We start from the raw sequence: 25,707 nt of genomic DNA, 5'->3' as shown, positions 1-25,707 counted from the left end.
CTGGAACAGCTGGAGAAGCAGCAGGAATACATTCTACACCTGCTTAAACATGAAACACACACACACACACACACACTACATAACTCATTGCTTTAAGGCATATAAAATCTGTGTGACCTCATAAACATGCATGCAGAAAAAAAACAGCGATCTAACAAACTGTCAAAAGATAAATATAAAAATAAAGGGATGGAATTAAACTGATATTAGTATACATTAGTATCTGCTAATAGGCAATTTACAGGGAATCATTGTCTGTTTACTTTTATATATTTATATATGTGAGTGTGTGTGTGTGGGGGGGGGTGCGTGTGTGTGTGTGTGTGCGTATCAGGACTCAAAGAAGACTCACAGAGAATCACAGGAGTTGTCATGGTGACGATGCAGCCAATCATACTTACGAAGCTACAAGCATGAAGCTTTCGACCTGAACTCTTTATTCGTTACTGTACTTCAGTGGAGTGAATGTTTTAATAAAAACAGAGATAAATGAAAAAGAGAGAAAGATAAAATGAGATTTTTTTGTCAAAATCCTGTTTATATCTATTATTATTTTAAAATAAACAAATTAAATGTGTTCTGTATGCATGAATACTGCTCCTGTTAAATTCCTTCCTTTTTTTATACAAAGAGTAATACATCACATTTTAATCAGCTTTGTCCTGTCACACACACACACACGCACACACACACACACAGCCATCTGCCACAGAGAGTTAGTCCATTAGCGCCAACATGTACCACAGTAAGTCAATGCATCACACAAGCACTATGCACTGTGTGTGTGTGTATGTGTGTGTTTGTCTTTATTCTCTTATAAATTCACACACACACACACACACACACACACAAATAAAAACACAGCCTGTAATGGTTGCCTCTTTCCTAATAGTACAGTTTATAATAACAGATTTAATTCCTGCACCTTGAAATCAAAATAAGATATACTTGGCTCGATTCAGCGGGTCAGCAGTGGACTGACAGGGTGATCGAGAGAAAGAGAAACACAGATATTCCGGTTAAAGTGGCTGTGTGATTATGAATACATGCTGCTGTATGATGTGTGAAGCGAACAAGAGGCTTTTTTTTCCACGTTATACTGTTGCTGAATGACGTGACGGCCTGTGTTTCTGTAGAGGATTCAAACGGCGTTGTGTTTCTCTGAAAGACGTCATAGCTGACCTCATCAGTGCCGATCACACACACGTAGTTATGACTAATGGGTCCTGTCAGTAAGTAAACAATTCACACGTTAGATGAAGAAAACAAAGTGGCTTAAAACACTATAGTGAGTCCTCTATTATTTAGCATTAATGAAAGGAGTATCCATTGTCAGTGTAACGGTCAGAGATAAAGCTGTAAGTTTAGGTTTACTAGCATCTTCAGGACAGAGGAGTTTACGCTTTATGGTTTCTCAGTAAAATGACGAGCTTAGCTTTTTGGTCTACATTACGCACAGGGACAAAAAGGAGACTGGTGAAGCTGTTTAAGAACAGGAACTCACTTGTTTCACAAATGTAACTACCAAGTAATCATAAATTTTTAAAGTTTGTTTTATTACGACCCACGTTGTCGACCATTATCATAAACACCTTGTTTAGAACATAAACTTTAGGTAGTTTTATTCTTTTAATTGTGTAAGAATGATAAAGATTAAGATGCTAGTCACTGTGTTTGCGGTGCATCAAGTCTTTCTGTAACGTTCACGATGGTGACGCTGAGGTTTATTTTACTGCCATTATAAAACACTGACAGGTCGCCAACAATCTCAGATCCATTCGTCACCTCGCTGTGTGCGTAATGGATTCCGGCGGCGTACAGCTGCGTTCACGCCGAAGGCACTGTGCAGCTTTAGTAATGAACTGTTTGATTTGTGTTTCAATGTGTATACTGATACTCGTCTTTTTTTGTGTTGTTCCTTTTCACTCGTGAAGTGAGTGATTGTGGAAAATCTATTCACAAAAACACGGACAAATTGTACATTTTTGTTCTAAAATAAGCAGATACTCTGAAAGACTACATTAAATTTGGGTCACACAAATGATTCCAGACATATCCGTCATCAGACCGAGTCGTCGATCACTCGAATTAAAGATCTGAGGGATTCATTCACATAATATTACCAGTCAAACGTTTGGACGCAACATTTCGGCTCACGGCTCAAACCCACTACGCTTCTATACTGTAATCCTTCTACAGCAAGAACCCGAGCTTTATCGGATAAGGAAACAAGAGACGTGTCTTACAAAGTAAAAGGGAACTTTTAAAATATAAATTTTGATTTGAGGTCCATGTACAGAATCGCTTTAGTTTCTTCATTTCCGGCTACTGTTTACATTCTGGACCAAAAGTTAAACAATATAAAAAATAAAGTTCCCCTTGCCTCTTTTTACTTAAACTGCAGCTCATGTCATAAACCATATTAACAAAGGAGGCTGGGTCATCTGAGATAAAATCGAGGATTTCAACAGCCGGGCTCTAAAGATCACATACTGCCCCTTTAAATATCTATTGACCTGATCAAGTTATGCAAGAATATGCCTTTGATTGTGAGGATCCCAAATCTGACCCTCCTTGTGCTTCTCTGGTTACATACGAGAGGAGAGTTTAAAAAGCGACGGGCCATCCTGTAGTATTTATAGCTCATGCAGCAGGGGTACAGATCTTCCCACGGGGAATTCTTGTACGAGCACGGTCACTTTCCCAATATATCCTTCCCTCAACCCGGGCACTGCGGCGACACAGCCATAACACTGCTCAGAGTTTCACTGTGTTAAGGAGTATTTGTGTTAATGACCGGCACCATGATGCGAAGTACGGCTCCTGTAGATACAGAGATCGACCTCGGGGACGACAGCAACAGCGAGGACAGCGAGGGAAAGCAGCCGTGGAAGACACAGCTGGAGACGGTCATGGAGGAAGAAGAAACGGAGGAAGAGGAGGACCTGGTCTCGACGCAGAGTGACACGAGGCCTCTGATCAACGAGAGAGACCCACGACAGATGAACGAATGCCTCAAGGTAACCGAATAACTTTACAGGGCCACAGAGTAGCGTCAGTGTTAAAGTACTTCCCACATGAGACACGGCGCTCACACGGACAATGCGATTCCAAAAGTAAACCTGGGATTAAATCTGGTTGAAAGATAATGTGCTCTTTGAGGAGAACTTCATGAACTCCTCAGAAAACCCTGAGGTTTAGACGATGAAGACTAAAAATACTAAGCAGAAAATAGTTCATTGAGATAACATTTCCATGTGTGCAATGCCACATGCACTTTAGCAATAAACCATTGGCAATAACCAAATGCTGGTGATAGAACGTCAACTTCTGACTTAACCTAATATTATGATTCTTTTGCATTAGACCATTGCTGCATCAAAAAAGCAGAGCAAAGCACGCAATACAGTGTCAAGCACCAACACGGAGAAGTATTGTTTCTCTTCACAGGTCTGTGTTTCCTCTTTGCTCTGTGGGAAAAGTGTAAAGAGCGATTTTTTTTAAAGTCGACGCTAACAGCTGCTGCTCTGAGACAGATGGAGGATAAAAGTGGCACGAGTGTTCCTGATCAGATCTTCAGCACAATTATAGCACCATACCGTCGAGATTCGTCTCATACCTTGCGAGTGGGAAATCCCTGAAAGAATTAATGGCTTATGCAATAATGTAAACCAGGAAAATTCTTTGGCTAAAGAAGTTGATACTGATACTATACTGATAAATCTTCATGATACATCAGTAAAGCCATTTATTCCACAGATCTGTTGACTGTGATTGATCAGGTGTTGATGACTGTTCTGTTCTTAGTCTGGAAGCATTAATGGTTTATACGAGCAAGTTTTTTTTTGTAAGAAAACATTTATTTGCCATTTATGGAAGGAGTCAGAAGTAAAACTGTAACTTAAAGTTTTCCAGGCAGAGGAATAAAAGACAAATTAGCTGGAGAGGGAACGACTGTTTAAAGCTGCTGTAGAATAAGTGATAACAGGAACTAACTGATTTTGGAAATGTTCCATAGCATTAAATGTGACTCCAACACTACATGTGTCTAATCTTATCACAGAGGATTGGTTCAGGTACAGCTTTCCTTTCAAACAAGCAGGAGCCGCGATTACGAGGTACGACGTCGGCTTCGTTCCTATCGACTTTCGGACGGTCGTTAACTCTGCTTCATCGCACCACCCTGCTTCTGATAGGTTTCCAATAACAAGTGTTTAACAGTATATAGAGGAGAAATGAAAAGTGGAGCAGATGCACATTTAGCAACCTGTGCTGTTGTGTCTCGATTTCAATCTGTTGAAACGTGCTTCACACCACTAGGGATTGAAGTAGTCTACAAAACCCCCTTATTAGTGCTCACTATAAATGATGTGATTACAGCGAGTGCTGTTCATATGCTAATTCTCCACTAATGAGCTGAAGGAGCGGGTTTGTTAGTGCAATCTGATGTTTATCTGCATCACACTGAGACTAACACCAACCTCTGACTGACACAGGTGATACAAATTTATTCAGCATGACCCAGAATCCAGCTTAGCTCAGTGAAGGTACCAGGCTGATGTGAGTATTGCAGAAGCAAGCTGAACCTTGACAGTGATTGTGGTTATAAACTAGTATCAGTGTGACCCGAGGTCTCAGAAATCACATACTGTATACACTAAACATCTCCACAAAACCTTCAAGCTGCAATGTTTGTCTTATAACCTTTGTGAGAATGAGAGAAAAATTCCAGGCTGGTGAGGAAACGACCATCGCTGCCGTTTATCGCTGCTAAAGACTTGGTGTTTTTTCCCCCAGATGTTCTACAACATAAAATGTAAAAGGCTTCTTCTTGAACTATTTGTTTTTAAATGTCTAAGCAAAAACTTTGCCCGATTGCTGTTGAGGAATCAAACACTTCAGGACCTGCCGTTATGGATTAACGATAAACTTTGGGATGGTAGCAGTAACTTCGCTTCATCAAACCACCATGTTTATTATTTTCCTACAGCAGAATGACACAGTGCTTTTTTCTGTACGTAAAGACACAGCTCGGTCTCTGAAACGTCAGGTGATGTTAAAATATCAGGTCTGAGTTGTAATCTCCGTGTGTGTGTGTTTGTTCAGGTGAGCTTTGAGGACGTGATAGCCGAGCCGTTCTCTGTGCGCAGTGGAGACCGGGTGTGGTTCTGGAGTAACGCACTCTTCGAGGTGTCCCGGGTTTGGTTCTATCGCATCGGCACCGCGGTGCTCGCCATCCCCTTCTCCGTCATTGCCGGAGTTCTCTTCGCTTTCCTCACCTGCCTTCACATCTGGTACAAGAATTTATTTTTTTTTATTTAATATCGATATCCTGATATTTTAATAATTTACGAGATTGTAGAGAGGAACTGAACTTGTGACTTTTGTCCTTCACTGTTCACACCAATGAGCAGGTAATGAAAAATCTCAGCAACTCCACACTGCATACGCTAAAGGAACGGTTTAGTCAAAAATACATCCCAGTGCATTTGGTGCTGCTATTCTTTTTCACAGAAGCTGTGAAGCTAATGTAGCTAACAGGTTATTTTGGCTTCATAAATCAGAAGAATAACTCCATATTTAGTCCATCACATCAACTTGTATCGTCAGTTATTTATTGGAAGCTTTCCATTCACGGAAACAAATCTAGGTAACATTGTTTAAAGATTCACTTTCACTCACTCACTCATTTTCTACCGCTTATCCGATCTACCTCGGGTCACGGGGAGCCTGTGCCTATCTCAGGCGTCATCGGGCATCAAGGCAGGATACACCCTGGACGGAGTGCCAACCCATCACAGGGCACACACACACACTCTCATTCACTCACGCAATCACACACTAGGGACAATTTTTCCAGAGATGCCAGTCAACCTACCATGCATGTCTTTGGACCGGGGGAGGAAACCGGAGTACCCGGAGGAAACCCCCGAGGCACGGGGAGAACATGCAAACTCCACACACACAAGGTGGAGGCGGGAATCGAACCCCCAACCCTGGAGGTGTGAGGCGAACGTCCTAACCACCAAGCCACCGTGCCCCCCGTCAATGTTGTCCTTTAAAAATGTAAATCAAATCAAAGATCTGAATCAGTTATAATGTAGTAATGCCTTTGTACTTTAGGCCACGTCTCCTGGTCAGATGCTTGTGAGAAAAAACCCTGTGCTGAGCAAGAGAGCAGTCTGTAGCTGAGACTGTTTGCAGCTTTTGTCCATTTTTATAAATAACAGTGTGTCCTACAGTGTCACCAGTTTTTTGTCTAGATGGAAAGAGAAGAGAACGGTGCGAATTAAACTCTTCTAAGAGGACAAATGTGTTCATGCCTCAATCCTTAAATGACTCGAGTTCTCCTCTCTTGTCCTCCAGGCTTCTCACGCCATGTGTTAAGGTGATCTTCATGAACACCGGTCGGCTGGAGATGCTATGGAGCAGCCTTCTGGACATCTTCGTCCTCCCTGTCTACCACAGCGTCTCCAAGTGCTGCAGAAGCGTCAGCGTGCGCTTCACGCGTGAATGACAATCTCCGTCCTGGACCATTTATATCTTAACAAGAGCTCCCAGAGAAGAGACACATTCACCAGAAGCGTGGTAGTGACGGGAGTCTTACAAGGAATAACCAGATAGGACTGGGGTCAGTGGTGTGTTGGGGGAAAAATACATAATATACACTCAGCATCAGGACAAGAAAATGTCACGATCATCCTCTACCTACAGTATATCGGTTATATCCGAAAGCATCATCCGATCCCAGGATGCACTGCAGAAGGATGCTGTCCACAGGGCTGGTGCTATTAGCGATGTAGAACTTCATAATAATTTATATTTATGGTGGTGAAGCACGTTATTTTCGTCCCACTTTACATACAAGTCTAAAACCTGAAAGACTTTCTAACATTTCAGATTGTTGAATAGATTCATGACATAGTGAAAGACAATGAAGCTTTGCTCCTGATAGCAGGTCTTTAAGGTATCTGCATGGACTATTGAATACTTCGGTATTTTTGACCAATTCAGATTTTAAAAACTACACGCTATAACAATATAAATACCGGCTGTCATTTTTTCATCTTTTTTTGTATTGCTGTACGTTTCATAAGCTGTAGGCTATAATGTTATAGAAAGTGGGGAAAGGTTTATCCGTGCGTTTCATTGTTTTTCATTCAAATAGGGGCCGTGACACGTTTTATCCCATCTATTGAACTAAATGAAGCACCTTTTGTTTGGAAAAAAAAATGCTAATTATTCTGCACTATTCCAGGCCTGATTATTCGTAGCACACCATTTTTATGCAAATGTGTGGCTATTGAGCCGGGAGAGCTGGTCCTGTGGGTGGATATTGTATGATGCCTCCATTTTTCTGCTGATCTGAGGACAGTTTTGACAGCATGATAATGAGGCGAGGCTTGAACATGAGAACAAAAAGGAACAACATCAAAATCAAGGCTCGTTTTAGGGACATGGCGTTCTCCACAACCCTGAACAGAATAACCACGTTCATGTACGACACGTCTCGATCTTCTGATCAACACCCTCTAGTGTCAGGAAGAGGAAACTCGATGTGAGACAAACTTTTGTGGTACAAAACCCAAAACTTTTTGTGATACAAAACCTTAATCTATAAAACCCACCTTTCAAAACCTGCTGTTCAGCCAGTGGTATGAAATAGAGGATCCATTTTAGGATCCAACTTCCAAACCTCTCTCTCTCTCTTTCTCGCTCTCTGTCTGGGGTATGGTCTACATGCATGGCATTTGGAAATGACCATCAAGCATCTATATTTAATCACAGTTCCTTTGGGATGTTGTGTAGTTGCCTGGCAAAGAAACACACAAGTCAGATTCGAAATTAGACAAAGTCACACCCACCGGGAAACTTCTCTATACAAGTGGCAACAAATGTTGACGGTTAAACACTCGGTTCACAGTCAGGAGGTAAATCCTGAGTTCATGTCATTAGCATTTTACACCAGATATAATGTTTGCTTCAGAAAGACATAAAACTTTTTGTGGGATGCCAGTCCAGAGACGACGTGGCGAGATCTCACACGCAAACAAACCATGATATCTACAAAACTAAGTGCCAAAAGAAAAAGAGCGGTAACAAAATATTAGATCTTGCAAAACAACTATTACATTATTAAGACAATAGTTCCAGAGTTTGCTGTCCAAATGATCTGATCTGTAAAACATCCACCCACCACTGCTAACTACACCTATATGCTTTCACAACGCCTGCATTTCCAAACACATAGTTTGTTTTTTTATTAAACAAATGGATACTTGTGCAGTAAAGTTTACATGAGACTTGAAGACTCGGTACATTGTGAAGATCAACGAGAAAGTGCATAGACAACAAAATATTTAATCTTTTCACAATTTGTATGAGGAAAAATCACTGCACAACAAACAAGTCTGATGCAGTTAAATCAAGTTTTAAACAAAAATATTAAAACTCATGCTGAGAAACCCTTAAAAGTCGAGATAAGAAATACGAGAAATGTTTCCTCGAGTATTTCCATGCTTTGATACAGAGATAGTTCTGCAGAACACTAACCTGGCTCTCTGTACCTTTATAGTTGCATTATGTACAAGGATAAAAGCGATAAAAAACTGATCCTAGATCAGCATTCTCGCTCGTTAAGCACCAGACTGTAACAGAGCCAGTGTAGAAAGCACCGGCTACGGTGCAGGGAGTGAGTTTACACTGCTTTACACTGCAGCAAACACCATATAAAGTGGTACAAATAGTTAAGAAACGCTGATCATTTGAGTCACAGCTTCCTCTCCCACTGCTGCCTCCTCTGCCTCGTCCTGTCAAACAGAGAGAGAGAGAGAGAGAGAGAGAGAGAAAGAAGGAGGAAGAGGAGGAGCGATGAAGGCAATTAACAATCAACTTGACATCAAATTGATATACAATACAACCAGCGGGACATTTTACGTATTACATACACATATTACACTGACTGATGATAAAGTCACAGCATTTATATACAAATAAAAAAATGCATCTGTTAATTAATCTATTAATATCAATTTAGTAAATGTCATCAAAACTACACCTTTTTTATACTATAATAAATATAGTACAGTAAGTCAATTTTATAAACCCTTGGATATTAAAAACAAGAAGAAAATAAAACTCAAAATACGTGTTTATTTGCGAATAAAAAAAGGAACCGAAGAAAACAGTACACGAAAACAGCAGGAATATAAATGTGACAAAACAGTATGTTTTATACAGCATTGATTTCTGAAACATTTCAACAGTTAAATATCTTTTGACAAACAATTAAGCAACGACGAAGAGCTCAGGAAGCAGCAGGGATACAGATACAGACAAGACAGGCGACGGCACACATAAAAATAAACACGTTACGGTGAAATGCAAAATAATATAAAATGTTCCTGAAGCACAATGAAGCTTGAATGAGGAATGTGCAAGTTTATTGTAAATAATCCCAAATCATAAGGATGAAATTTATAATACTGACTTTACTGAGATTAAGTGAAGTCAGAATAAAATCCAGTATAATTTCTAAAGTCTATCAGCTAAAGACACGTTTAAAATGTGTTTGCTGCAAACGGCTGTATTTGATGCAGTTTAACAGAACTCTGTGTTTGGTTTCGGCTGAAACGGTGACTATAAGTGCTGAAAATATTTACAGTGTATTTATTGGTTCATTGCTAAATTAATCAAGCAAACGAATATATTTGCTTGCAACAATTACAGTCCTTCTTATCTAAGTAGGAGAACATCACGGCATCACGTTCAGTCACTGCTCAGATCCAACCGAATGCATAAAAGTAGTTATTCACAAACTAGGATTTGAGATGTCCTACAGCTGCTTCAGCGCAGTTTGTTGTGTTGTACAGTAACGGCATCAAGTCACGGGCTTAGCAATAAAAAAAAAAAGATGCATGCATAAAAAAAGCATTAAAGCATGTACACACAGACATACACACATGCAGTCTTTTTAGCTTGAAAAGAAGAGCGTGTATTGCTAAAAAGCCTGCAGTTATTATTCCAGGGGTTGGGCAGACATGGCAGTCCATTCAGTGTTGGGATTTATCTGGAGCCTCCCGCTCACCTGCATGCACATCTCGTCCTTCTCCTTCCCCGAAAAGAAGCGGCCGCCATCACCACGCTTCCGTGCCATGGCGTGCCGATGACGAGACTCGTGCAGATATTTCTAGGATGTAAAGAATAATTAGACTATTGTTTTAATGCATTATGTCTTTATTTAATTATATGATTAATGCAGGTCTAAACACACCCTTTAAACAAGACAGACCACTTTTTTTTTGGACATAAAACGTCTCACAGAAACGAACTCTGCTTTTTTTGTTAATCGTGTTTAACTCACCCTCCTCTCTTTGGGGATTTTGCCCTCGGCCTCCAGCTTGGCGCGAGCCTGGCGTCTCTTCAGAATGCGGTGGTACTGCTTAGCGTTGACGTAGAGCGGCTCCTCCTCCAGCATCTCTGCTCCTGGGAGAGGGATACGCTGCATGGTTGGGACAGAGCCACCGCTTTGGACCATCTGATAAACAAAAACATTCATTCATTTAACAAAAAAAAAATGGCCAATTATATTTTATTATATGAAGAACATTATAAGTAATTAGAAATCTTGATAAACATCAGCCCGTGACTCACCATGACCATTCCTCCAGCGTTAACCACATTTCCTGTGACGGGAACGGCGACGGTCACAGTACCCTGACCCCCAGTGCCACTCGTGTTGGAGCCCGCCTGGATGATCTGACCTCCTGCTAAACTGGCAGCTGGAATAGTGATCATACCTGTGGAGAGCATATACACAGCAAAGAGAAAGGGTAAAACTCACTTTGAGCAAACACACCTTGTGTGACATCACAGTGTGCACTAGAATACTGGTGCAGGGGCTTTGTAGAGACATTTTCCTACATATTTTTAAATAATAACATTTTTTATGACGATGTCTGGCTTCATCAATCCTAAGCTGTATATCTATTTTATTGTGATATCAATGTCTTTCCTAAATGAAGCCTACAAGAAATTATTTTCACTTGATTTCCTAAATGAAAGTGTTTTTTTTGTTGCTTTACCCTGCTGGAGGATGGTTCCATCAGCGTTGACTGGCTGATATAGGATGGTCTGACCCTCTGCCGTCTGCGCCTGCTGACCCTGCACAGTTATCTGCTGAGGCTGAGAAACACACACCGACATTTACAAGGAGCCTGTGTGTTGCACACTATAGTATATACCTATAGTACAATCTATAGTCCAGTCCTTTTTATGTGCATGTGTGTGTTGAGACCTGGTTCTGTCCTGCAGTTACCGCAGTCTGTGGCTGCTGGATGATGATCTGCTGCGTCTGTCCCTGTGCGGTTTGTACCTGTAGTGTTTGACCTCCTGAGAGCTGAATCTGCCCCGGTTGCACAAGCTGGATCTGTCAGAGACGCACAGCAAGCTTAGCACTATTTTCAGCACTTAATTTTACAAGCTGGTGTCCACTATTTTAACCTTGATAGACACCAACAATCTAGTTACATGACTAAAACCCATATGACAAATTAATAGATATAATAATAAATTAATAGCCTATTAATAGCATATCATGCCTCCTGCTCACCTGCTGAAGACCCTGCGAGCCTGTCACCGGTAGCTGCATGATCGTCTGCGTCTGTCCCCCTGGCATAGCCTGCACCATTATGGGCTGCCCAGAAGGGGTAATGAGCTGACCCCCACTAACCTGCACCATTAATGGCTGCCCTTGAACCTTAGAAGAGATGAACAGTGAGTTTTTTTTGTGTGCCATAGCTGTCAGTACTCTCATGTTCAGATCAAGATCACATCATGCAGAATGTATAGAGTTCTGCGAAACACACACTGAGTACAACAGTGAACACATTTTTACACGTTCATAAATGCATGCACTGCAGGCCACTGGACAAATGATATTTGTGACATGATAGCAATCATTATAGTGGCTGGCTGTATGTAATGATATAATCATGCAGAGTAACATCACTGATTTAATGAAGGCATGTTCATACATGGGTTTTCATCAAATGTTTCACACTAGTGTATTAAACAGTAAATTCGGTATTAAATAATTCTATGAAATGAACGAATGAGGCATGGCTGCACACACAGTATCTCTCCACTTGCAGACTGTCCAGGGTTAACACATGGACGACTGGGAATATGCGGCACAGACATAGTCGGGTACATGCAGACAGCTGACGGGCCGAGGAGAGAATACCACTACCTGGAGAGTCTGCACCTGCTGGGCCGCACCCGCATCCACCTGGCCGTCAGCCTGCAGCTGCACTGCAGTCACTGTGCTCTGGACCACAGAGAACGCAGCCTTGCAGTTACACACACACACACCACTCTCTCTCTCTCACACACACAGAAGCCTGCGCCAACTCCTCATCAGTCGTCCCACATCCACTTTCATCCACTCAGCCACACATCCCATACCTGTTGCTGCACTGCTCCACCAGACGTCTGCACCACAATCTGCTCTCCACTACTCGTCGTCTCGGTGAACTGCTCCATGCTCAGTGTCTAATCAGCTCAACGATACACTGTGTGAACAAAATAGGGAAAGCATTTATGAGTCTAAAAATAAAGATTCAGTTTAGTAGTATTTTGGCAGCGCGCAAGAGCTGACGTGAATCCGTATTCCTGTCAAGCATCTTGGTGGCTGTATTTCTCAGTCTTCACGATTGTATATCGAGACAGCGTTTACAGCCAAATAGCCAACATATATGGTACGCAGATTATGTTCTCTCATCTGCCCTGTGAATAACTCAGAAGAACAGAGTCTTTAAGACTAGACCAACGGGTAGAAAGAAACAGGTTGCCCCTGAACAGTGTTGGTCAAGTTTATTAAGCTGCATACACCTATAACTAGTGTGTATAACCTGGTAATAATCATAAAGAGTTATGAACACCTGGACAGAGATCCAGCTGGAAATAAAGCCTGTATACTCCACACAATGGGCAGACTAGAAGATATCCAGCAGATAGAAATGGGATCAGTTCCTGGTCTTCTACAACACCACACCAGTAACATAGACAGACCTGCCATGTGTCTTCCACCTGCCAGGTGAAAATGTTAGTTCATCTGATATAAAGGTGTTGAAATTCAATTCAGTGGTGATCATTTCCACCCAAGCTGCATCTGTAAAAGCTTTCAGAGCACCAGATGTTTTTATTTGGTCTCCAGCACTGAACATGGAGCCAGAACATTGCGAAACTTTTCACAGTATTTATATCTAGCTAAACAGTTGTCTTACAGGTCTTGTGTTACAGATATCACTCTCCTGTTATTCTTTCTAGTGCACTAAAGAGACGTTTAAAGTTAAATAAGTGAGCATTTGGGACGCCGCACTGATTTTTTTTTTACCTCAGACTAGCTGTTGTTGCTATGCTATGCTAACACAAAGAACACAGCTAGCTAGGCCTCTTTATGGCGGTTAGCTTCTCGGCTAACTCGGTCGTGTAAATGAACACACCGTTAAGTGTTCATACACACACGGATCGTGCCGTTAAATTCCTGTTTATAACGGTTTTAGTCTTTTGGTTGGTCGGACACACACCAATCGCCATCGGTTACCGAGTCCCATCCCCTCTCGGCGCCTCGCGCACTCACCGTCTTCCCGCTTTGATCACCGCTGATTGGCTCCAATGGCGGCGCGCGGAACCCAATCACAACTCGCTCGCGCACAGGAGCACAGCGCGGCAAAATGGCGCCCAGAATGAGGGAGGGACAGTTACAGTGCAGTACAGTGTGGGTGGGTGGGAGTCTGTCTGTATCTGTCTCTCTCTCTCTGTATCTGTCTGTTTGTCTCTCTCTCTCTCTGTCTGTATATGTCTGTCTCTGTTTGATTCTCTCTCTGTCCATCTCTGTCTCTGTGTGTCTCTCTCACTCTGTCTCTGTGTATGTCTCTCTCACTGTCTCTGTGTGTGTCTCTCTCACTGTCTCTGTGTGTGTCTCTCTGTCTCTCTCTGTCTGTCTCTCTCTCTCTCTCTGTCTGTCTCTCTCTCTGTCTCTGTCTCTCTCTCTGTCTGTCTGTCTCTCTCTCTCTCTCTCTCTCTCTCTCTCTCTGTCTGTCTCTCTCTCTCTGTCTTCTGTCTCTCTCTCTGTGACACAGACACACACAAACATGAGATTTGGTTCTTTTAAGACAAAAATGCAATACAATTTCAGTACAACTGAACGATGAAAATACAAATAAAGTCATCAAGTAAACAAGGAGGAAAAAAGAAAGCAAATCAATATCCGCATGTCTCTCTAATAATCACATATTTTTTATAAAATAATTCAGATGACTAAAGCTAACTGAAACTAAAAAAATTGGAGCTGTTTATGGAAGATGTAATTTTATTGAATTTCAGACATTTATATCACAATAGTTTGTGCTACCTTAACTTTGTTTTAACTCGAGGCTGGTGAGAGAAAGACTTCACAGCTGCTAGAACAGGTTTAATGGACGTTCAACAGCGTTTCTGCATTTAATGATGCTTACTGCATCTGATTAGCTTATTCACAATAAATAGTTCCACACAATCACCAAAATACAGAAATCAAAGGATATACTACAAGTGTACGTAAGCTGTAAATGTAAGTGCTCCGTTCTCACTCAGTCAAAAAAATAACAATGGTATAAAAGGTTTTAAATTCTTTATTCTGGTTGAACAAAAACTTAGGACAATAAAATGTTATCAAATCAAGGCTTTGCATTTTTGTTGGGCTTCTGAGACTTGGATTAAAATGTCAGACATTAAGTAGTTATGAACAGTAGCTTATCTGTACATATTTTATTTACAGCTCTGGAATTAAAACGTCATGTTTATTCCCTTACATTCAAAAGACAGGTGCTGAAAAATTCTGTGATTTACCCCAGTAGCATTAAAATACCGAATAGTGACAAATCCTTTCCAGCAATCAAACACTGAGGTCTCACTCAAGCTTTTTCCTCATCACATTTTGAAGCTGAAAGTGAAAACCAGGGGCCCTGAGACATGTACCTTTAAAAACAATGAGTACCAAAAAACATAATGTATTCACATCATCTTTGGGCAAACACCCTCCTGACAAACCTATGCACTCAAGTCTATCGCACTATTACACTGACTGGCCTCTTGGGTTTTATTTCCCGACTGGCATAAAATCCGAGACGCAAGCATCTCCGTTTTTGAGCAAATTACATACACACTGCATTGCATTGTTGCGCAATACTCTCACGGCACTAAATTGTGCCATAGATATTACCATTGATTAGACAAACAGCCATTAGATTATTTATTGCTAAGAAAAGTAATTTTCCTTTGTGTAGTAAAAAGATAAGTTCACAAACTCCCTTATTCATTTTTGTTTATCATAAAATCACTTATTACTTACTACAAAGTCATGCAAAAAAAAATAAAAATCTAATCTTATACCATCAGGAGCATTTTTTGTTCAGTGCACAACTGCTTAAAAATGCGTAGCTTATGAGCTTAGTGGGTCATCAGTAAAAACCCCAGAGTGCAGATGTGAAAATACCTCCGCCCAAGGACATAACACAACAAAAGCTAGAAGCAAAGCACGTGACTAGCCGCTTTTTTCCATCTTGTGCATCATAATTAAGATGAATGACCACAATCGTTGCACAACATATCCATTTAGCCTTGTTTAGCCTGTACAAACATGAATACACTCATTGAAACTTAGCTTAGTGAACTGTTATTGCTTTGTAATACTGTTTTAAATTACCCTAGCTGAATTTTTACAGAAAAAAAAAACCTAGAAAATGGCACTGGTGTTTCAATCCTACGTCTTAGGTGCTCATAAGCTTGTGCTAGTTCCTAAGATGGTTAAAAAGAGCTGTTTTTTTTTCTTACTTTCTTTCAGATGTAACAGTTTGAAGAAACTTTTATTTTAAAAAAAATAATTCAGTGATTTTGTTTTTACTCAATTTCATTTCCCTGCATTGAGAAAGGAACAGAAAACTTGTTCATGTTGAATTCATTTATATATGCAAGTCTAAGGGCAGATGCCGGTGCATCAATAAAAGTTTATTCATTAATTATTTAGTTTTTAGAATAAGGAAGAATTTGAACGGTGAAACTGATAGCGAATGGATATTATTATGTTTTTGGGGTTTTTTCCCCCCATTTATTTAATCTTTATATGTTTTCTGCTGAAACATTGAGTTCTTTTCTCAGTACAGGGAAAGATTCTGAAATCCTTTTGTTGTGATCATGTTAGGTTGAACTGAGCTAGAATATTCCTTTAAGCACGTTCTGTGATCGTGTTAATAACATTTGCATTAACCCTAAATCACGTTTTTTTTTATTAAAAAAACGCCATCTCTAATAACCAATTTTCTATTTGTCAGCCTAAAGAACACTGGAAATTCTGTCTAAAAATCCAGTCCTTAAAATTTCTCAAAAATCAGACTTTAGCTAACAATCAGCTGTAAAACTACAACCAGTGAAGTCATCTGCAGAAGTAAAGGGGAAAAAAAGAGGTGTCCAAAAAAAAAAAAAAAATCTGCTAATTGCCTCCTGTCCAGTGGCTAGAACTTGGGGAAAAATAAAGGAAAAAAAGGAGGGGACAAAAAAGTTTCATTCCTCAGTAAATGAGTCCAGGGTCCACACGGGGTTTAATGTTTACCTAAAAACAATCAGAGCACAAATAATCGAACATTGCTGATCACACTTTCACTCACTCACACACACAGACACTCTCACACAGACAGACACTCTCACACAGACAGACAGACAGACACTCTCACACAGACAGACAGACACTCTCACACAGACAGACAGACAGACACTCTCACACAGACAGACAGACACTCACACAGACACCTGAAGAGGGCACAGCAAAGAATCCAATTTGACAATACCTGAGAATTTTCTACCTCAATTTCCAGCCAGAAGGTCCTACAGAAACACATAAACAGACTTTTAACACTCTGTAAATGTAACACAATCAAGCCAAAAATTTGTGCTGGTATAGATACCTCATCAGAATCGTCATTGTAACCGGACTTGTCTGCCTCTGTAGTGTCCACGTCATCCACACCTTCAACGGCATTAGCTTCCACATGCCTCTGCATCTCTGAATACCGGTGCACCAGGAACCTAATGCACAAACATCTGTCAAAATCAAACTGGTGACAATACGAACTAAACTCTGTTCACTTTATATAATTCCATCAGATCCTACCTTCCTCCACACACATACTTCTTGATGAGCAGGACCCCAGCAGCCACGGCACAGACGAGCAGAACGAGGATGATGACGGACACAATAGGAGCCACGCTTCCTGACTGAGACTGATAAACATGATACAGATAAGCTCACCTAGACATCTGACAGCTCTTATTTCTACCCAGATTCCAGTATGTGCCAGTATGTAGCATTAAAAGTATGGCTCTCTCACTAGAAACTCTGGACTCAGCAGGTTACTGGCACACTTCTTGCTCAGGTCGATCACTTTTCTCTCCGGTTGTATGCCTCCTTCACACCCATCTCCGGGGATCTTTCTGTAACTGGACAACAGAGAGCAAATGGTAAGCAACAACAAGGATTGTAAGAAAAATGCAAAATGGTGTGAAATAAATAAGGCTGTAGATTTTATCAGTGGCATTTGTGTCAGTTGAGACACCCCTAAGTTTTGAAATAATAATAATAATAATAATAATAATAATAATAATAATAATAAAAATAATTTGACTAAGCTGTACCCGCTGGTTTGGAGCTGCTCTTTACGGCCACGCAGGCAGAACTCGAGTGATTTGCCCTTCAGCTCTGGCTGTTCCAAACACTCCGAGCTGTTCATGGCACGGTAATAGCCAAAATCACTACAGAAGAGGAGAGAGAATGAGAAAAAAGGAGAGGCATTACACATACTAGATTTAACTGTCTCTCAACTCTCATTCCTCAGGAGGTCTGTTCAAATTTATTTATTACCCATTTCCTCAGACAATTTATTTGCTATTAGTATTGTAAGAACCCACATATTTTTTTTTTTAATTTTACCTTTATTTATGTATAAAAAAAAAATCAAACATGAAATGAAGCGAAGATAAAAGCTTACTATAACCAGCCATATAAAGTTCAGCACCAAATCTCACCAATGGAAGTCATCCAGAGTGCAGGGACACGGCGTGGGCTGCTTGGTGATGACAAAATCCCTTCCGTTTCGGCACACCGAGTCTTTGCGTAGACGTAAATATTTTTCTTTGTATCCCAACAGACAGCCATCATTCGGGTTGCCAGTGTTATCGGAGTGGGCAAGCCATTGCACATAATCCTCCTCTCCACCTGCAGAGGGAGACGCAGAGGGAGGGAGAGGGAGAGGGAGAGGGGGAGAGAGAGAGAGAGAGAGAGAGAGAGAGAGAGAGAGAGAGAGAGAGAGAGAGAGAGAGAGGGAGAGAGAGGGGAGTGAGAATTTGAAGTATTCAAAATGACTATAAACACAGACACACTACACTGCAGCACAATGTGTTTGTTTGATTAATTGCAGCTTCTAAATCCTTGAGAAATATTTAGTAATGGACAAAATACAAAATAACCCTGTAGTGAAAACAACATTCTGCTGGACTGTGTTATGATTGGAGAGATTATAAAAGTACTTAAATGTGTACGTTTGTGTCATTCATGCACATAATGACACTTTAACAGTTCTTTTAGTTTAGTTGTATACATACATGGAATTATGCATGTGTTTACACAAATGTGGACTGTTGTTCTGCGGTCCTAATGTCTCTTGAACACATACACACACACACACACACTCACAGTCTCTGGAGAGCAGCTGGTGAAAGTCTATAGTGATGGACACCAAGTGTTGATTAAACACAGGCTGTCTGTATCCCCAAAGGCTGAGGCTCAAAGACCGAGCCCCAGGCTCCGAGGCCAAACCCGTGAAGTACAGCGCCGTGTCCGTGAAGTTATATGCGTGCCAACACTGGCCCTCGTCTGTGGAAAACCTAATGATGAAAAAGACAGCAAATAAACATAAGACAAAGAAAAAAAAAGCAGTTCATGAAGAAAAAAAATGTTCGGGTCAAATAAAAGTTAGAAATTCAAATCAAATAAAACCACAGCTCAGAGATTAATTAGAGATTAATATTAATAATTAAATGAAGGCAGAAAAGAACAATGTTTTCTCTTGCAGTCCAATTCTAATCATGTTGCACATTTCAGCCAATTTAACTCAGTTTCAGTCAAAGAATGATATAACAATCATCAAAAATTAGAAAATAAAACCCTGATTGCTATTTTTGTTGTTTTCAGTGTAAGCAGCAGGACTCACTTGATCTGTGAGATAGGATGGATGGGGCTGTGCTCCACAGCCACCAGCAGTCCTCCTGAGTCCAGGATGGCATAATGGTGTGGTCCTCTGAGTGCACGTGTCCAAGTGTACCCACCGTCATCAGACACGTAAACATCAGGAGACAAGATGGATACGGCGTCCCCGACGCTCCCTGAGGAGAAAAGGTTCGTTTAAAGTCAGCTAGCTAGGTCTGTACCATCTCAGGATCTCAAGGGCAACTAAAAGGGCAACCTTCCGCATCAACGTGTCAGTGTTTTTGTGGCCCAATCAAATGCACGCGCACGTGTGTGTATGTGTGTGTGTACCATGAGCAAGGATGAGACCAACAGCATTGGGGTCAGTCAGCGGCAGCATGGGCACGTTGAGCCTCATCGCCGTGCTGTAGGAGGCGTGAATATGCAGACTACACTATAGCAACACAAACAAACACACACAACATCCCACACAGTTTACCATTTCCTTCATGCACTATAACAGACTAACCAGCTCTGACTGCTGTATAAATAACAAGAGTGTTGTTCACGACCCTGATCGTGTTTAAATCGGCGAAGCAGCAGTGTGTAAATTAAGCCAGTATGATGTTAATCATACTTATATAAACAGTATCCCTAGTTGGCACATATTTTGAGACGTGCACCAAAAAAAAAGACAGCACCGAGGCTGGATACAAACAGAATGCATGGGTACAAGTCTATGATTTAAGACTCAGGGTATTTCCTGTTTTACATGCCTACACGGAGAACTCCTAATCATAACCTTGGTTGTCACAAGTTAAATGTTGATGGTGACAGAAAGAATTCTATTTCCCTATGAATAAAACACTTAATATTATTAGTATTGTTCATTAATAAGAAGCATTTCATGAATTTCCTCTGGTTCTGTGTGGCAGTACACGAAGTATCAGGGAAAGACGCAAGACTTCAATCCTCAAGAACAAACTGACAATGTCTGTCTATTCAGTGTTCTCACTCTTGCACCCTAATGTAAAACAACTCCTCTAAACCAGATCCGTGTGTATACTGTATGTGTGTGTCCGAGAATTCTCACCATGTCCGGATCCTTTGCGGTGGAGTCACACTCTGCGTTCCAGGGTTTCTTTAGAGGCCTCCAATTTCCTCCCTGATTGAACGTTATCACTGTCTGAACAGAACCATCTGCACAGTCGAAAACACACACCAGCTTACATCACCCCACAGTACACACAAACATGCACACATGATTGAACACACCAGTTCTTTTTCCAGAGGGTTTTGGAAGAGCACACAGCAGATTATTCAGCACACATGATACAAAACAGACCAACAAAGTGTGCAGACAATGTGTTTGGACGAATTAGCTAATTGGAGAAGTTTATAATAGCATCAATAAGTGGATGCTACATTTGTGCGTGTGTGTGTGTGTACCGTGAGCCAGCACGCTGGTCATATAGACTCCCCTGAGCGAGCTGACGACAGTAAAGTCAGTTTCACCACCTGTAGAGGTGTAAAGATGGCGCTCGAGGGATTTGGAGAAGACGATGCCTCGGGAATCAGACACGTAGATAACGCCCATCCCTGAGTCTGGACAAGATTCAGAGCAGGCATTTGTGCACTATTTTTCCTCTTATTCCATTCAATGTATGGTATAGACAGTGTAACACACACACACACACACACACACACACACACAAACACACAAAACTGACCTCCTGGTTCATCCACATGCACAAACACCATGTCATCATTGGAAGACAGTATAGAATAAAACTGTTCATGTCCCACATCGGGCAGCTGGGCCATGTCCCAAACCTCACCCTGATCCACAGACACATGAATCATGCGCATTGAACTCTGACAGAGAGAAAGAGAGAGCAAAAGAGAAAGAGAGAAAGAGAAAGAAAAATATTGTGAAAGCCAACTAAATGTCTTCACATTCTCAAAATTGTCATATCTTGCTGTAATTACGGGGACGTTATGGGTTGACAAGGTACACAGACAGGGAGACAGACAGACACGCTCAACTACACAGACACACATATACGAGCATACCGTGGTGGACATTACGGAAGCAAAGAGAAAGCGGCCACCCAGGCCAAACGAGTAAATCCTGCTCCCTATCTTCTTAAAGCTTCGGCCAAAATCTGTGGTCTTCTTCAACTCCAGTATTCCTTTTTCACCTTACAGTACAACACACACACACACTTACTTTATAACAGGGACAAACAATAAGCAGTTGTGTCTGACCATTTTCCATAGAAACATGAGAACAAGACTCACTACAGGAACCGTTTGGGTTTGTGGTGAAAAACAGAGTATCAGCAGTCCCCCTAAGACAGAGAAAGACACAGACAGACAGACAGACAGACACACACACACACGATTGAGCATCAAACCATTCAATCACCACTTTTAGACAGTGACACTGCAAAGTTAATGGGCCCATTTGCACAGTGTTTATAGCATGTGTGTTTTTTTTTGTTCACTTATCAAGGTGTTTCACATGCAGGCCCCAAAACAACACTTAATATGTGCTCTCTTATCACAAGTCTTTACATTCAAGTGGACATCCATCGTTAACTAGTTAGGTTCTTGCTTATTTTGAAAAGAGCTTTGAGACCATTAAAGTAAAATTGCCTCTGAATAATCAGAACGATATCAAAGTCCTCTGGGAATCACTTCAATTCTATTACTTCATATGCATGTGTGTGTGTGTGTGTGTGTGTGTGTGTGTGTGTTACCATTTCGCAAGACACACTGTGTCATGAATCTTCTTCCAGTGGAGCCCAAAGTCCTCAGAGAGCCACAGGTCATACTGCACAGAGGAACAAACAGCACAGAGTTTTTATATTGAATATAGAGATATTCCACTGTAGTTAGGAGATAAATCCTGAGCTCACCAATGTGCTAATAACGGCCAGTACGCTGTTGTTCTCCGGGTTGTAGGTGATCTGCATCAGCACTTGGAAAGGCAGGTCAGAGGAGGTGAAACTCTTCCCGAAATCCAGTGAGCATAAAATTCTCGAGCCTTTTCCCTCTGACAAATTACCTGTGAGGATCACCTGGGGAGAAAACAATAAAACATGACATGACGCATGCTTTTTCTCTCCCTGAGCTTTGGGTGAACAGCAGAACAAACAATACAATCATCCAGGTTCATGAGGAGTTTCAGCCTCACCTTTCCGGAGTTGTCCGGGCTAAAGGCGATGCCGAAATGCGTCATGATGAAGGTGTTGTTCAGGAGATCCGTGATGTCCTGGAAGGTCTTCCCATGGTCTTCACTGGGACACACAGGGTTAATATTAGTGAGAAATAGGAATGAAAGGAGGCTTGAATAATTTGCTTTTTAAATGCACACACACTCCACGCGTCCACACACACATACAGTACACTCCGAGCGCACACACACACACACACTCCGAGCGCGCACACACACACTCCGAGCGCGCACACACACACTCCGAGCGCGCACACACACACTCCGAGCGCGCACACACACACTCCGAGCGCGCACACACACACTCCGAGCGCGCACACACACACTCCGAGCGCACACACACACACTCCGAGCGCACGCACACACACACACTCCGAGCGCACGCACACACACACACTCCGAGCGCACGCACACACACACACTCCGAGCGCACACGCGCGCACACACACTCCGCGCGCGCACACACACTCCGCGCGCGCACACACACTCCGCGCGCGCACACACACTCCGCGCGCGCACACACACTCCGCGCGCGCACACACACTCCGCGCGCGCACACACACTCCGCGCGCGCACACACACTCCGCGCGCGCACACACACTCCGCGCGCGCACACACACTCCGCGCGCGCACACACACTCCGCGCGCGCACACACACTCCGCGCGCGCACACACACACACACACACACACACTCCGAGCGCACACACACACACACACACACTCCGAGCGCACACACACACACACACACACACACACACTCCGAGCGCGCACACACACACACACACACACACACACACACACTCCGAGCGCACACACACACACACACACACACACACACTCCGAGCGCACACACACACTCCGCACGCACACACACACTCCGCACGCACGCACACACACACTCCGCACGCGCGCACACACACACACACACACACACACACACGCCCACCCCGCACAGACACACACTTACCTCCTGTAGAGTTTGGGCTCACTAAAGCGGAACATGAACAACGGCATTTGATACGTAGTGAGGACCAGCAGCACCTGCACAAAGCAACACAAAGCACAAATACAGTTGATTTTTATGGATTGAAAAGAAACGGTGTGAGAAGGAATGAATATCATCACCACCCCATATCCCAACCGTAACCCATCAGATCTACACCACAAAAACCAAACTGCAACGGAACAATAAAAAATGTATCTGTAAATTTACAACAATTAGAACGTCATTATTATAATTCTAGTTGCATTTTTGCACTTTCTTTTAAAATATTTGAGGAAGCCTGACAGTTTCACCGAACCAATTAGGATGATGATGTTAAACACACATTTTTTTTTATTTCATTCCAATATAATTAATTAAAATATTATCTTGTTACTTAAAATAAGTCATTGGCCTTTTTGGCCATCTAGGCTCTAATCCTTTTGGGCATACAACAGCCTTATCCAAAAACCCTTTTTGTTTCCCTTTGGTTTGAGTCTGCCAACCTGTGGGTATGAGGACATTACTCTCAGTGCCGTGTGACTCCAAGCCCAGATTTGTGTGTGTGTGTGTGTGTGTGTGTGTGTGTGTGTGTGTGTGTGTGTGTGCATGTGTGTGGGAGAAAGAGTGAGAAAAGAGCAAGGAAAACAGACAGACAGACTGAAAGACAGGGAAAAATAGAGTGAGTGAGTGTGAGAGAGTGAGTGAGTGAGTGAGAGAGAGAGAGGCCAGTTCTGGAGAAGGTCAGATGGTGAGTGCAGTCTGTCGTTAGATGTGCACCGAGGCATTTAATAGAGCTTTTTCCCCCCCTCGGTCGGACAAACAGACTGCACAGAACACTGGCTTTTATAAAACCTCTCTGTTTTTCATTTTGTTGCACTCTCTCGTTCAACCTGTACGTGTATGTGTTTCTACTCGGACTGACACCGATCACACTGCTATTTTATACAATAGCTGACATCTCTCCCCGAGTGCGTCCTTTAATAAAATAAGAATCGTTTAGTCCCTCACACTGCAATAAAACACTCACGGTTCTTTCATAAACATTCCTTATTTTCATAGCTGGATTTTCAGCACTGGAATTTTGCTGATGTCTGACATTTCTGTCTCTCCGATACAGAGCTGCGTTCGGTGCCGAACCTCTTTTTTAGAAAACATGGTGGGGAAAAATCTGAAATTCGATTCGCCCCGGGTTTTGCGATTCGGAAAGGGTCGCATACCACAGACTCAGAGCATGAAGCCAAACACAAACACAAGCTCGGGAGGACAGCGGCTCTCTCGTAGCTCGAGAGGAAGAACGGCTTTTAAAGGCTAGATGACCGTGAGATGAATGTCCTCCACTCTTCTTACTTTCCATCACAGTGTGTCTGGCACTCACATCACATCGAACTCTCCACTAACCAGGTGCTGGACCTTGTGACAAATGAATCTTAAAACATTAAGGCCATTAATTTTAATTAATTAAGACTATGAGGCCAAACACAGACAGGATTTAACAGTAAGGAATTAACAGTAAAACACACAATAACAATAGTAAACAGTGAATTCTGTCAAAACCCAGACACAGAGTTGCATTACAAAATATTATTATGTAGAAGTATTCTAGCATAAACGCTCAGGAGTGTTGTTACGGGCACTGTCAGTGTTTTGTAGGCCATAGTAGAAATCACAGAGAAGTGGAACAGAAGTGGAATCAACGGTTCATACTGGAGGGACGTAAACACTCACCCCTGTTCCGTCTCCCACCCAGGCAAGAGACACGGAGCCGGACACGTCGTTAAAGACACGCTGCAAGAGACGCAGGGACAAAAACATAAAAGTGATGGATTACACATCAGCAAACTTGTTAATGTTCATGCTGTAACAAAATATTACACAACTACATGATAGACAGAACAAGGTAGGTGTGTGGCTTGTAACGGTTAAGCATGGAGTTACCATGGTAACAGTGTTACCGGCGTTCATTTACTGACGGTAAATCATAGCGAGACATTAGTTCACTACACAGGGTGATGTGATTTCCTGTGTTCATTTGGAAAGTGCTGTGCTTCATCCCCAAAAACCAGACGGGGAAATACAGCAGGGGGCCTGTGTGTGTGTGTGTGTGTGTGTGTGTGAGAGAGAGAGAGAGAAAAAACTGAGGAAGAGCAAAACCCCCTCCTTCTTTTCACCACTGGGTTCACCATTGGAATGTCTTTGTGTGTGTG

General features: G+C 42.0%; 3 protein-coding genes across 10 annotated transcripts in view; 1 reads left to right on the top strand and 2 right to left on the bottom strand.

The window, feature by feature from the left end:
* The first annotated feature begins 2,655 nt into the window (after positions 1 to 2,655).
* Positions 2,656 to 7,598, top strand: cav4a (caveolin 4a). Its single transcript, XM_060857534.1, has 3 exons — positions 2,656 to 3,020; positions 5,107 to 5,294; positions 6,367 to 7,598. The coding sequence occupies exons 1-3, from the start codon at positions 2,793 to 2,795 to the stop codon at positions 6,515 to 6,517; spliced, it is 567 nt and encodes a 188-aa protein (XP_060713517.1). The 5' UTR covers positions 2,656 to 2,792; the 3' UTR covers positions 6,518 to 7,598.
* Positions 7,599 to 8,236: 638 nt separating this feature from the next.
* On the bottom strand, positions 8,237 to 13,756 carry nfya (nuclear transcription factor Y, alpha). 8 transcript variants are annotated; one of them, XM_060857531.1, is made up of 10 exons: positions 13,590 to 13,709; positions 12,466 to 12,572; positions 12,248 to 12,328; positions 11,612 to 11,758; positions 11,297 to 11,428; positions 11,085 to 11,184; positions 10,654 to 10,799; positions 10,364 to 10,537; positions 10,088 to 10,189; positions 8,237 to 8,810 (listed from the first exon to the last, which is right to left on the bottom strand). In XM_060857531.1, exons 2-10 carry the CDS (start codon positions 12,541 to 12,543, stop codon positions 8,748 to 8,750), a joined length of 1,023 nt encoding a protein of 340 aa, XP_060713514.1. In that variant the 5' UTR covers positions 12,544 to 12,572; positions 13,590 to 13,709; the 3' UTR covers positions 8,237 to 8,747. The 8 variants fall into 8 exon arrangements, with proteins under 8 accessions (XP_060713514.1, XP_060713512.1, XP_060713508.1 ...); XM_060857529.1 differs by lacking the exon at positions 12,248 to 12,328; XM_060857525.1 differs by lacking the exons at positions 8,237 to 8,810; positions 12,248 to 12,328 and having other exon boundaries at positions 9,134 to 10,189; positions 13,643 to 13,756.
* A 901-nt stretch (positions 13,757 to 14,657) lies between these two features.
* Positions 14,658 to 25,707, bottom strand: part of sort1a (sortilin 1a) — an 18,785-nt gene continuing 7,735 nt past the window's right edge. The window contains exons 2-21 of the mRNA XM_060857522.1: positions 25,229 to 25,288; positions 23,486 to 23,559; positions 22,479 to 22,581; positions 22,201 to 22,362; positions 22,042 to 22,115; positions 21,581 to 21,630; positions 21,353 to 21,480; positions 21,010 to 21,154; positions 20,729 to 20,884; positions 20,373 to 20,479; positions 19,631 to 19,733; positions 19,305 to 19,476; positions 18,788 to 18,978; positions 18,121 to 18,310; positions 17,731 to 17,847; positions 17,427 to 17,535; positions 17,210 to 17,319; positions 17,004 to 17,124; positions 16,887 to 16,923; positions 14,658 to 16,651 (exon numbers count right to left, since the gene is read on the bottom strand). Of these exons, the coding sequence (XP_060713505.1) occupies positions 16,903 to 16,923; positions 17,004 to 17,124; positions 17,210 to 17,319; positions 17,427 to 17,535; positions 17,731 to 17,847; positions 18,121 to 18,310; positions 18,788 to 18,978; positions 19,305 to 19,476; positions 19,631 to 19,733; positions 20,373 to 20,479; positions 20,729 to 20,884; positions 21,010 to 21,154; positions 21,353 to 21,480; positions 21,581 to 21,630; positions 22,042 to 22,115; positions 22,201 to 22,362; positions 22,479 to 22,581; positions 23,486 to 23,559; positions 25,229 to 25,288 (2,193 nt within the window). The 3' untranslated portion in view covers positions 14,658 to 16,651; positions 16,887 to 16,902. The remainder of the gene's footprint in view (positions 16,652 to 16,886; positions 16,924 to 17,003; positions 17,125 to 17,209; positions 17,320 to 17,426; positions 17,536 to 17,730; positions 17,848 to 18,120; positions 18,311 to 18,787; positions 18,979 to 19,304; positions 19,477 to 19,630; positions 19,734 to 20,372; positions 20,480 to 20,728; positions 20,885 to 21,009; positions 21,155 to 21,352; positions 21,481 to 21,580; positions 21,631 to 22,041; positions 22,116 to 22,200; positions 22,363 to 22,478; positions 22,582 to 23,485; positions 23,560 to 25,228; positions 25,289 to 25,707) is intronic.

The sequence above is a fragment of the Tachysurus vachellii genome, chromosome 22 (genome assembly GCF_030014155.1).
Source record: "Tachysurus vachellii isolate PV-2020 chromosome 22, HZAU_Pvac_v1, whole genome shotgun sequence".
Classification (NCBI taxonomy): Eukaryota; Metazoa; Chordata; class Actinopteri; order Siluriformes; family Bagridae; genus Tachysurus; species Tachysurus vachellii.
The sequence above is the reverse complement of the archived record's forward strand: the minus strand, read 5'-3'. Positions and strand labels throughout refer to the sequence as shown.